Source organism: Petromyzon marinus, assembly GCF_048934315.1.
Source record: "Petromyzon marinus isolate PM22_M1 ecotype Great Lakes invasive population chromosome 68 unlocalized genomic scaffold, UKy_Petmar_22M1.pri1.0 chr68_unloc.1, whole genome shotgun sequence".
Lineage (NCBI taxonomy): Eukaryota > Metazoa > Chordata > Hyperoartia > Petromyzontiformes > Petromyzontidae > Petromyzon > Petromyzon marinus.
In genome coordinates, this window is record NW_027422597.1 from 4,796,102 (window position 1) to 4,809,379 (window position 13,278).

Consider the following 13,278-nt stretch of genomic DNA (forward strand, 5'->3'; position numbering starts at 1 on the left):
TGCTCCACGTCCTGCTTCGTCCAGCCCCCGAATCCAACCCCCCTTTCTCCTCGCGTCTCCCCAGTTTGTCCCCACTCTCATTAGCCTCCAATTAATTAACCCGCGTCCCAACGACGCTCCGCGTGCCCAAGCACCTGTTACTTCTCCAGACTTTAAGACGCCACTTCAGCCCTGACAACAACACCAGCCAATCACAGCCGTCTCTGGCTCCATAGCTTAATTGGCCTAATCATGACATCATTGTCCCAACCATCGCATATGTTTGTCCCAATATGACCCATACTCTCCTGCCCCCGCGCCATCTCACCATTTACCCTCATGCGCCTATTTGTTCCACTACATATGTATGTATGTGTGAGTCGATATGTGTGTGTAAGTATATGTGTGTGTGTGAGTCCATTTGTGTGTGTAACTACATATGTGTGTGTCTAAAGTCGATGCCTGTGTGTGTGCGTGTAAGTCGATGTGTTTCTATGTGTGTGAGTCGATGTCTGTGTGTAAGTCCAGGTGTGTGTCTGCCTTTTTCACCCGGGCACCACCGGGTACTTACCGCTAGTTAGATATAAATCTAACAATGAATCCAATTTTTGTTTCATGTACAGCATATACAGTACATACAAATACATATTTAGTTAATCGGTACTAATATATTAGGGGCCATCCATAAATTATGTCATGCACTTGGGGGGGGGGGGGTCAGACATTTGTGACGATGTTTTACGAGGGGGGAGGGGTTTGAGAAATGTGACGTCACATCAAAATGCACAACTTTAAATAAATATAGGCAGCACCTTCTACTTAATTAATTATACGTTTTAATAAGTGTGTTTTCCTACAACATCAGAGTGCAGCGCCACATTAAAAATGCACTACAATGACAATAGTTTAAAGCGGTTTGAAGCATGTTTTACATCTTTTTTGGGGGGGGGGGGGCAGAGCTTCGTGACGTCATATTTGAGGGGGGTCTGACTTTGCGTGACGCCGCGTGACGAAGGGGGCGGGGGGTCAAAAATTGTCCAAAATCGCGTGACGTCATTTGGACGGCCCCTTAGTCGAGTGTCATCACAGGTGAAAAGTCGTCTCTTGTCCGTGCGCCTCCACCCATCACACATGCGCCAAGTGATCTGGCTAACCGAATCAAGTAAAACTTCCTAAACGCTTGATTTCGTATAAAATTTTGTATTTCATATGCCAGATAGCAGACCAGCCAACCAATCACAATGGTGGCTAATTCTGTCAGCCTTTGATGTTCCAGAGTCACAGCAGTGCCACTTCACTTCCTTCTCCATGATGCTTTTTTTGTGGGCTAAGGAATTTCCGCTTCCAAAAAACCCCCCAAAAATTGTATCTAAATAAAAAGGATAGGCTCAATACATCAACACTATCACGGTTATTTATTGATTATTTATTCGTTAAATATTACAGATCAATGTTGCCAAGCCAATATTCAATTCACCATACCTCACGGCATAGCGAATGTCGTGTCCAGTGACCGAAATCAAAGGAACTATTTCATTCAGCCTCGTTGTCAACCACCTGTTGACAGCTGATGGAAGAGAAGAGACATCTATATCGGTACTTCTTATGTAACACGTCTGCTTTACGCAACATGTTTTTGCTACTCATAACAGCTTGCTCGCAAGATTGCTTTCCTTGCATGTTTCTCAGCGTGGGGATGCTCATGATTATTTACTTTATAATTCGCCGTCAATTGTTGCTGTTTAACATATCCTACGTATTCCCTTTGCCCATGTAATATCCAATTCGTAATAAGTCATCTAAAATGACCTGAATCTTATGAACTGTCTCTGCTGTTTGTCTCATTTGGATTGGTTTATTTTCTATATCGTGTATCTTACACGTGCATGTCTTACTTATTTGTATTGTGTAATATGGCTTGATTCGTAACCTCTGTCTGCTCGATTGTAGTGTTTCATTTGTCACGTCTGGTTTTTATGGTCTGTGTATTTTCAAAGGTTATTTTCGAAGTAGAAACTACTCAGTAGCACCAAACGAATTATTGGGAATAAAGTAGCCTGACACTCTGGGACTGCGGAGCCTAAACGTTTGGATAAATTACTGCATTAATCTTCTGTTAGTGGCTGCCTGGTGTACCATCTCCAAAAGGGGTACGAACAGGGATTGTAAAGTAAAGTTAGGGATGATTCGCAGTAGATTATGTGCTGGTCAGGGAATGAGGAAAAGTTATCAGGCTGGGAGGTGTACACATCAAACACACTGGTTGGGAACGACTGGTATATCAGATTAATATAATAAACCAGTTATGGCTTAACTGTTTTAAAAAATGCACTACATTATACGTCATATTTTTAGGCATTCCGATGACAAACTTTAGTTATAATTAAAATTCATTACCATTTGACTTCCATTGTAGTTGAAGCGGGCTTTTTTTCTTTCCAATTCTATTTCAATTCGTGGATTCAATTTGATACTGTAGGCGGGGTGGCAGAGTTTTAACACTTGTGCCTCACAGTTTAGACGTCCTTTCGTTGATTTCTGACCCGCTCCTGGATGGGTTTCCTATGGGTTCTCTGCTTTTCTTCTCTCACAATTTATTTGTAAATGTTTCTGATGTGACCGAACATTCCAATGTTGAAAATGTATCTGCAAAATTACTCAATTGGGATTACACAGAGCAGCTACATCGCCCCCTACTGTGAAACTTAGAGAGGCCCTTTCGAAAATGTATCTTGAGAGTCAGTAAGGATTTTCTGGGTACACCAACAGAATACAAATACATGAAATCCTTACCCAACGAAGAGTTATCCAACACTTGTTTCAGCCCAACTCGCGTTACCTAATGAGATCTCTTTGGAGGAACACGAGGGTTATGTTTTGGTCATACGTGTTTTAACGCTGCTTAAGATGATCATATTCGCAACTAAAAGTAGTGCCGTGAGAGTGTTGCTCGTTTTGGAACGAATTAATCTGTATTGAAATCGCTCGAATTAGCAGAGAAAGAATGCTCTTTAAGTGAGATACGCCTGTATAGATGTACAAATTGCACAATAACATACATTCCTGCCAATTTTTTGACACCAAATGCATGCCTGGGGCAAAACAGCAAAAGGACAAAAACAACACCAAGAGTCCAAGACAACACCATGACAAGTACAATAGTTACACACCAAAACAACAACAGTCCCAGACAACTCCAAGACAACATTAACAACAGTCCCTCACCAAGACAACAACAACAACAACAATCTCAGATCTCTCCCGGATATGTACAACAACAGTCTCAGAACACACCAAGATAATCACGTCCCTCATTGAATTTTACATCTACATTAAAATATTGCTACACGGTGAGTAAGGATCTATGTTACACAACATATTTATAAATGTGGCTGGTGTATCTGGCACTACTAATTTTCTGCTTCAGAATATATTTTTTATGGAAGGTTTACGATGTTTGGCGCGGAAACAAGGTTCCATAATGTTGGAAGAACCTTGTTTGATAATACACCACTCATTGATTCACTCCACCTCGTCATCATGAAAAAGAAAGAGAGGTTCAACTTTGAAAATTATATATGTATGATAGATTAAATATTCATAATTTCTGTAAATATGCCAAACTATATTTAGATAAACTATTCTGACGTGAGTGATGCGAAGCGATGTATAATTCAGGCTGTGGCTGGATCACGTGGCCTGTGCAACAGTAGTATAAATGACAGTGTTCTGGTGAAAGAAAAGCATGCTCTGGGAAAAGAACCTTAAGGTGAGTGTGTGGGTTACTCCTGACTGGTCTCGTTCTTAAAAATTCAGGTGGTGTGTGTGGTGGACAGTTGACTCCCAGGTAAGTGTCTCTGAGCTGGCACCCCTTGAGAACCTGCCTGCTTGGTGTGATGTTGGCAAAACAAGATGCTATCGGATTTCTGTGTTTATTTTCACTAAAAATCCGTTCTGTAAGGTACTGTCACAAATCAGTGAAAAAACAACGTATAACAGCATCAGCAGCAAGCAACTCCTAAAAATATAAAGATGTGAATTCAACTGACAATCATGCAACGTTGGTTTAAATGTTCAGGAAAAACTTTACATACAAATGCATTGATGACGTTTGTCTGTCTAAAAGTGACGTCGATTGCGCAATACTCGTGCCTCCCTTCTCACTTTGCTCTTTTCCTGTCTCCCTCCTCTCTCTCTCTCTCTTTGATATCCACACTGCATCACATGAAGAAGAAAAACACGACTCTTGATGTCCTGGGTCAATCTTCCACCCTTTTTTATCCAATGCATGTTTTTTTGTAAGAGTCCAGAACATGGCCATCACAGAGGGAGATACCAATTACGAACGTGTGTCGAACCCGGTGCAATAAATCCTTAAATGGGGACCCGTCTGGATGCCATTAGGCTCGCTGACCTACCACAGAGGCAACGATCAGGAGCAGCAGATTAACTGGGAAGGGGAAGAAGAGGACAAGGGGGAGGAAGGGGAATAATTTATCCAAACTAGACAGGAAACAAAGTAAAATAAGCGTGATGTCTGGGCTTATCCTTCTTATTTTCCCCTAGGAGCAACGGTGCCTATTGGAATGTTTCAGTGTCTGGAGTTCATCCCCTTGCCCCGCTCCCTACTTTTCTGGTTATTCACGCAGGGTCAATAAAAATGGGGACCACATTTCCTCTTACTCTTATTATATTCCTGGTAGATCCTGGTTAAGGAGCTGATTCCCGCCAAGGCACGAATAGTTCTGTGCCAGAGTCTCCAAGAGGGGGTTCTTGTTTCCAATTTGCTAGTATTGTCTTTCTTGCTACAATATATCCGGTTTTCAGTAAGGCATATTGGCGTACCGATAGCCCTTTTGGTTTCAAGCCCCGCAAAGTTTAGTCCACTGAGGGGCTCAGCTCTGTGGCCAAGTTCCGATTAAAATAATCCGTTAAATTCTCGTATAATTCTAAAATATCTGGGCACGGCCAGAAGGCATTCAGTTACATCTGTACCGTCCATTGTGGTATCTAGGGCAATTAGGAGAGGAATGTGTGAATTTGAACTAAATTATGTTTAGAGGAAGGGACCTGCGGCCTGCTGTCTGAGCCCAACCATATTTGAGTCCATTTCTGGTGAGGAATGTCCTGTCCCAGCAGCCTTTCCCCCTCAGCTTTTTAGTTTTGGCTCTAACCCGGTCTCAATCTCCTGCACGAACTTTTCATTTCCTTTTTTTCCACCAGACCATCCAAGATTGGGTGAGTGATGTGGTCAAAGTTTTTGTTTGTAGCTTTGGATGGTGTCCCTGATATTTTGGTAACCTTATTTGGAAGGTCCCCCACCCTTTCCAAGCCTATCACTCTCCAGCCAGGCCAGTTACCCCTTGTGCATTCTATTGTTAGTGATTGGTCGCCCCACAGAGGCGATTGTCTACATATGAAGGAGTGGAATGAGATTCACCTGTGGTTGCATTTCCCCAATGTGTTAGAAACCGTGAATAATGGTTTCAGGACACGCGATCTATATTTGATAGGAGCTTAGGTAACCGCAGCAAATAACCAGCACCTCACCGAGCCTTCTCCCAGTGTTTCCATGTCCTTTACTTTTTCTTGTTGATCTATTGAATAAAGTTCTGAAAGCGATTGCTTTGTTCTATTTTAGGAAATCTGCAAAGGGTCAGGCCCCGATCTCTCCTAAGTAACGTAAGGGAATGAAAATCTATTTGCGCTATTTTGTGATCCCATATGGATGAGGCTATGCTTGAATCAAACATCTTAAAGAAAGTTTTTTGAATACAGGAGGGGCTATTCGTAGATGTACTGTATAGGTAACCGTGTACAGTACTGTTCACTGCAGGAAGTTAAAATCGTGAGCGGCTGAACCTCACTGTCTACCCACTGGAATCTAGGAACACCACGTGGCCTGGGATACCACGATGGGTCACTTGGGCAATAAGATGGGGACAAGATGGGGCATTGTGTACTTTCATGGCAGCATAATCGCGAGCAGTACATATATCATGCATACAGGAATCTCTAGATCAACTGCGAATGTTCGAGCCACAGGGGCACAATCGGCGAACAGTACCTCAATAAATTTCGCCCAAAACAGTAAAACCTCTACGGAAGGATTTGCTGTACTGTGTTTGTCAACTTTTATTTCAGAGAAGCTGTATTTCTCTTGCAGACAAGGCTCTCTTAACCTCAAACAGTTATTCTTGTAAATTATCTAACCTTGTCACTGTCTGCTCCTCTTTCATTGTCTTTAGCTGTAAGTTAGGCATTACGAGTTAATAATCTAATACAATGTGTGTTTTTTTTACAATTTCCCAACATGATGATGTACTGCTTTATCACCGTTTTTTCGCAATAGTGATATTTATTGAATTGTCGATAAAGTCTGAGTCGACATGCAAATTTAGAAGTGCATAACTATTACAGAGGTGTCAATAAAATGTGGTTTTGAAAGTCAAACTGTGAATATCACAATGTTTGACCTTTCATAATTTAAACAAATCTGTATCTTGTAATGTGCAGGAAGAAAGGAGAAAATGCCTTATGCATTGGCCTTACACACCTGTGGAGGACAAGGAGGAACAGCCTTCAGTTTTGATGGGAGGAAAAATGGAGCAACGCTGGAAAAAATCTGGGTGTGGGTTGGAGGGTGGCAGATCAAGTGCGTGAAGGCCTGGCTGACGGATGGAAGGACTGCACAGTACGGCAGTCCCTCGGGATCTCACAAAGAGTTTGTGTTCCAGCCCGGGGAGCTGTTTTCGTCCCTCTCACTGTGGGGGAATGGGGCTGGCTCACGCCTGGGCGCCTTCAAGTTCAGGACAACCAAAGGCAGGGAATTCTTCGTGAAGATGACAGACTGGGGCCTAAAGACCGAGTACCCAGTCGACATCCGCTCTGGAATCTGCCTTGGAATTATGGGCAAAGGTGGTTCAGACATCGACAGCATGGGCTTCCTCTTCATCAATTCGGTTAAAAGTTCAGAATTGATCAACGTGACATACCCTACACTGCACAGGGAGCTTCCAAAAGTCCAGATGGAAGAGATCAAATCACTCAGTTACAAGAATACTGGTTCTGTCCCCCAAACCTATAAAATTGAAACCTCCAAGACCGTGACCAAAACCTCCTCCTGGTCGATCACAAACAGTCTGGAGGCAACCGTGAGCCTCACCGTCTCAGCCGGCGTTCCGGATGTCGTGGATGTTGAAGCTGGCTTTAGTTTTACCGTTAGCACCGAGAGTACGCACGCCGTGGAGAATTCAGAATCGAAAACCGAGCTCCTCTCATTCAACGTCACGGTTCCTCCACACAAGACCACTGCGATCGACATCAATATCGGTCGCGCGGAAATCGACCTCCCGTACAAGGGTACGGTGCGCATCTCCTTATTGAACGGCGCCACCTACGACATCCCAATGGAGGGTGTCTACAAGGGCCTCGCCTACACCAAGGCGACTGTAGTAACAAAGGAAAAGTGAAACGGCACCGGAAAAGCACGCACGTGCTGCGCTTTACTAACTGTATGCTGCATTCAACACTGCCTATCTTTATTTAATAGTTTATTGAACCCTGCGGTATAAAATATGATGCAATACATATGCCATTTGGGAGATTTCAGTTCGTGCAATTAAGGAACCTTTGAATCGGTGAAAAAATAATTAACACGGAGATGCAGTTATTTCAACGAATTTTTCTCGCACATACCGTACATAATTGAGTCTGTTCGCTCAGAAATCACAATGGAATGATCATAATCTGCCTTTATCCCGGAGGAATCCGACGATAAATTAATCTCTTTTTTACAGATGTCCAGTAGGGGCGAGTCAGCAAGTTACAACAACAAACAATACAAAATACGATAGGAGTAAAAAGTAGATCAATGGTAAGCCAGTAGCTTAAAGTTATATAAAGAAACACGAATAAATAAAGTATATAAGTACAAATAGCATAAGTACATTCCTGCCGATTTTTCAACACTAAATGCAAACTTGGGCAAGTCAACAAAACGACGACAAAAACAGTTCCAGATCAAACCAACACAGGAGAGGGTATCTTCATAATATTTGATTTTACAATCTATCATTTCACAGATAAGAAATCATTTTTAACGTTACTTTTGCCATTTACTTACGTGAGAATGAGCCCGAACTAGCAAAAGCAAATGGAAAAAAAAAACTTCCTGCAGTGGTTTGGGAAATGTAACAAGACAATACACACTGGCATAGGCAACGCTGATCGGTAGAGTGCAAATCTGGAGGGGTTCAAAACATCAAAGTACAAGTTGGATGACCGACATAAATGACTGGAAGGAGGTAAAAGAGGTGAAGCTTTATGGGCTTCAGAAATGAGAAGCTGAAGAGTGAAAACTCACACGAAGCACACAGCTAAGGACATTCTCCACGGCAAAATCATACAACCATATATCTTGACAATACAGTTTCTGCATGCTGCCACGAACAGAATAATCGATGGACTTGACCAACATTTCTACTAAAATTATAGAGAGAAGACATCCACGTGTGAATGATACCAAACAAAACGATGACGGAAAGATAAAGATTCCTCAAACAATCAACCAATCTTCATTTGTGTTGGGACACCTATTTTCAAAAACGCTCATATTTGTTTTCCATTTCACACTACTATGAATGTACAAATAATGATAACTGGCCTCGAATTACCAACAATTTCTCCAAAGGTGACACCAGAAAATTAAATAACTTCTCTTGCAGTGCTATCATTTCCATCAGCACCACCATCTGGATTAATGTATTTAGATTACAATTGCATGCTCTTTAATTATAGGGAATTGCATGCAACTAGTCAGTTGCATGTTCTGCAATGCTTTGGGCTTGTGATGCAAAATAAAATATCTTAAAAAAATCATTGGATTGTGTTTGCATTCAGTATCATCATTATCACATCCACAACCCCTTTGAGCCAGCATCACTGAAAACCTTTGTTCAAATCCAGGCATTCGCCTGTAATGAAACTGCACAGTCAAGTGTGGTGAGTTGATGGTCTCAACCCGGTCACGAATGACTGCACGAAGATAACCCCTTCCATCACAGTTATCAAAACGTAAGCTAGTATGTGTGCAGATAACGCGTAGCAGAAGTGAGATCTTGGTTTTTAGATATAACTTCAATCGCGCATGATAAACATATATTCTCGATTCTCGCAAGAGAGATATGGCCACATCGCTCAGAGGTCTGAGTGCTGACCTAATTTCGAATCCAGAACCTTAGCAGTGCCAGCTCATCAATCAAAAATCCAAATGTGTGTGTGTGTGTTAGTCTATGTGTGTGTTAGTCCATATGTGTGTGTAAGTTCATATGTGTGTATGTAAGTCAATGTGTTTGTGTTTGAGTCGAGTTGTGTGTGTGTTTGAGTCCATATGTGTACGTTTAGGTCCATACGTGTGTTTAAGTCCATGTGTGTGTCTGTCTTTTTCGAACGGACAACACCCGATGTGTGTGTGTACGTCGAAGTGTTTGTGTGTGTCAGTCCAAGTGTGCGTGTCAGTCCATTTGTGTGCGTATCAGTCACTCTATGTGTGTGTTAGTCCATGTTTGTGTGCTAGTCGATGTGTGTGCATGGCACCATCTGAGTGTGTAAGTTAACGTGCGTTTGTGTGTCTATGTTTGTCAGTCGATGTGTGTGTGTGTGTACGTCGCTGTGTATGTGTGTTGTCAGTCCATATGTGTGTTGTAGTCCACATGTGTGTGTAAATCCATACATGTGTGTGTGTGTCACTCGATATGTGTGTGTAAGTCAATGCGTGTGTGTGTCTTAGTTGATATGCGTGTAAGTACATCAGTGTACTATACGTAAATGTGTGTTTTTTAGTCCACGTATGTCCGTGTGTAAGTCGATGTGTGTGTGTGAGTTGCTGTATGTGTGTACGTCGATATATATGTGTGTAACTCCATGTGTGCGTATCTAAAGTGGATGTCTATGTATGTGTGACTCCATATGTGTGTGTGTGTACGTCTATGTGTTTGTGTGTGTGAGTCAATATGTCTGTGTGTGTCAGTCCATGGGCGTGTGTGATAGTCGCTTTGTGTGTGTGGCTCCATGTGAGTTAGTGTGAGTCCATTTCTTTGCATGTCTGTAGCTCCATGTGTGCGTGTGAGTCTATGTGTCTGTTTTATTGACCTGGTCAAGGCCTATGATACTATCAGTAGGCCAGGCCTTTCGTGTTCTTCATGCTTTCGGAGTCCCTCCCCCTTTGCTCACGATACTTAAGGACCGTTATGACATTGAGCGGCCCCGCGTCAAACTACAGGCCGTCAGTCACAGCCATTCCCTCTACACCTTGGGGTGTGACAGGGATGTCCTCTGGCTCCCACATTATTTAACATATCTTTTGACCACGTAGTTGGTGAAGCCTTCAATGGCTGTACCGGAGGAATTACCATGTGATACAGATACAATGGGAGGCTGATCGATGCCCGGGTGCGGTCAAGGGATGGCTCCCTATTTCTCAACCATGTTATGTATGCCGATGCTCTGGTGATTGCTACTCACTCAGAGGAGGAGTTGGAGTCGCTGCTGCTGAACCTGGAGCGTGCCACTAAGAGGTTGGGCCTTACCATCAGCCCTACCAAAACTAAGCACCTGCCTGGGTATTTTGTACCATCGGACAATCCACCACCACAACTCACAATTGGTGATGCGGCAGTTGTGCAGATATTGCAGAGATTCCCATACCTGCCCAGTGTACTCATGACCAGCTCCGGTTAAACACCAAGGCCGTTGGTTTCAACGGCCTTGGTGGTACCGTGTTTGTTGGGCACGGATTTTTTGCAAAAGATGCCAATTAAGATTTCAGTGTAAAAAGGTTGTTTGAAATTACCGTCGGGGAGATGTATGAAATTTATGGGGATGCCTTCGAAATTTGCGGTGGAGAACGCTGTGGTGCAGGCCGTGGTGAGCTGCACCGTGCGCGTCCCGCCTGTATCGCAAATATTGGTACCGCTACGGTTAAAGAAGGAATTGCCTTGGGATGAGCTACAGGAGGGAGTGCTGTTGACACCCTCAAATGCTGTGTCGAGAATGCCCACCATGGTAGGAGTTTTGACCAAAATACCAACTTATTGTGATCCCTTCATTCAAATTGTAAACGCGGGGCACGAAGAGGTTGTTATTCAAGGGGGCACTACGTTGGCGCACGCAACGGGTGCGCCGGGTCCAGAAACAAAAACACGTTTTGCTACGGGACAGGATGAAATGTTATCAAGGGAGGAGGATGATCCGGAATGGTTAAGGGATCTTTACAAACAAAACCCAGAGTTAGTTTAACACAGAGTTATCGCCTGTGCAACGGTCGAGTTTGCATGCGTTGCTAGTGAAATTTAAGGATGTGTTCAGTTCAGGGAAATACGACGTGGGTCGAACGACGTTGTTGCAGCATCGTATTGACACGGGGAACGCACCCCCGATCAGGCTAAATTCGCATCATGTAGGTCCTCTTGAGAAAGAATGTATTCGGCGATCTGTTGATGAAATGCTAGAGCAGGATATTATCGCCCCATCGTCCAGCCCGTGGGGAGCCCCTATTGCCCTCGTTAAAAAAACGTGATGGAACCATGCGATTTTGTGTTAACTATCGGAAATTGAATAAAGTTTTGGTGGCGAAAGCGTACCCGCTTCCACAAATTGATGATTCACTGGACGCCCTGTCCGGCGCCAGAATCTTTTCGACCCTAGATTTGTTGTCCGGCTTTTGGCAAATGCCCCTGGATAAGGAGTCAAGACCTAAAACGGCATTTCGGACACCACAAGGATTGTATCAATTTAACGTGCTCCCGATGGGACTCCACTCAGCGCCGGCGACCTTCCAGCGATTAATGGAACTCGTGTTGTCGGGCCTGCAGTGGGAGTCATGCTTGATATATTTAGATGATGTGATTGTTTTCAGTAGGAATTTCAATGAACATTTGCAACGGCTGCGCGCCGTTTTTGGCAGAGTGCGGCGCGCTGGATTGAAATTTAAACCACAGAAGTGCCAATTGATAAGAACATCGGTGAAGTATTTGGGGCACGTCGTTAGCGCATCAGGAGTGGCCACTGATCCGGAAAAGACAAGTTATGTGCGTACATGGCCAGTGCCGAAAACAGCAGGGGAAGTGCGTAGCTTTGTGGGCTTTGCGTCGTATTATCGGCGGTTCATTAAGGATTTTGCCACGATTGCTCGACCATTGCATACGGTGACCGGGAAAGGTGTGAAGTTTAAATGGGGGATTGCTGAATAAACATCGTTTGAAGCGTTGCGGGCCGCACTGGCGGACGCACCGCCGTTGGGATACCCGGAATTTACGAAGCGATTTATACTTGACACGGATGCCTGTGATACGGGCATAGGCGCGGTTTTGTCACAAATGGTTGATGGCGTCGAGAGAGTGGTGGCATATGGCAGCCGGGTGTTATCGCTGGCGGAGCAAAAATACTGTGTGACGCGTAGGGAATTATTGGCGATTGTCCATTTTGTGCGCCAGTACCGACCGTATCTATACGGCAGGAAATTTTTGATCCGCACTGATCACGCGGCGCTACAGTACTCGCTGCGCGTGGATCAGCCGTCGGGGCAAATGGCTCGCCGGATTGAGACCCTCCAGGAGTACTCTTTCACGATCCAGCATAGGAAAGGAACGCACCATGTAAACGCGGATGCTTTGTCGAGGTTGCCGCAACCGGCTGAGACGTGTCGGTGCACAGAGGGCTCGCTGCGTTGCAGCCCGCCGCTGCAGGAGGTTCCGCAAACGGTCGCTGCAGCGGGTTCGGGGGTGCCAGGGATAATCCCTAGAGCAGAAATTGGACTGTTGGGGTTGTCATTGAAGCAGTGGAAGCAACTGCAGGTGGAAGATTCCTCGCTGACCAGGATGAGGCTGCGTGCCTCTCGTTCAAGGGGATCGGAGGATCGCCCATTTTTGATGTTAACGGAGGGGTTGCTTGTTCGCTGGGATGTGGAAGCACAAAAATGTATTGTTGTCCCGAAGGTGTTGCGGGGAAAACTGATTAACGAGATACATGATAAATTGATGCATCTGGGGGAGAAGAAGACCGCGTTGATGGTGGGAACTGAATTTTACTGGCCGGGAATGTTTAACGATGTGAAACAGCATGTAAAAACATGCCAGGAACGTACACGGAGGAAAGCGCTGGCACGGCCATATCGTGTCACTTTGCAATCGATTCAAGTTTCGAGAGTGAACGAAATTGCGGCACTAGATATTTTGGGTCCGTTCCCCGTCACCCCCCGAGGGCACAGATATTTGCTCGTCGGGGTGGAATACTTAACTC

General features: G+C 44.3%; 1 protein-coding gene across 1 annotated transcript; it reads left to right on the top strand.

Moving 5' to 3' along the window:
* The first annotated feature begins 6,456 nt into the window (after nt 1–6,456).
* On the top strand, nt 6,457–9,035 carry LOC142908028 (aerolysin-like protein). Its single transcript, XM_076058163.1, has one exon. The coding sequence runs from the start codon at nt 6,510–6,512 to the stop codon at nt 7,449–7,451; it is 942 nt and encodes a 313-aa protein (XP_075914278.1). The 5' UTR covers nt 6,457–6,509; the 3' UTR covers nt 7,452–9,035.
* Nucleotides 9,036–13,278: the final 4,243 nt, after the last annotated feature.

Excerpts from the sequence above, each read along its gene's own strand:
- LOC142908028 (XM_076058163.1), top strand. The coding sequence starts at position 6,510 with ATGCCTTATGCATTGGCCTTACACACCTGTGGAGGACAAGGAGGAACA.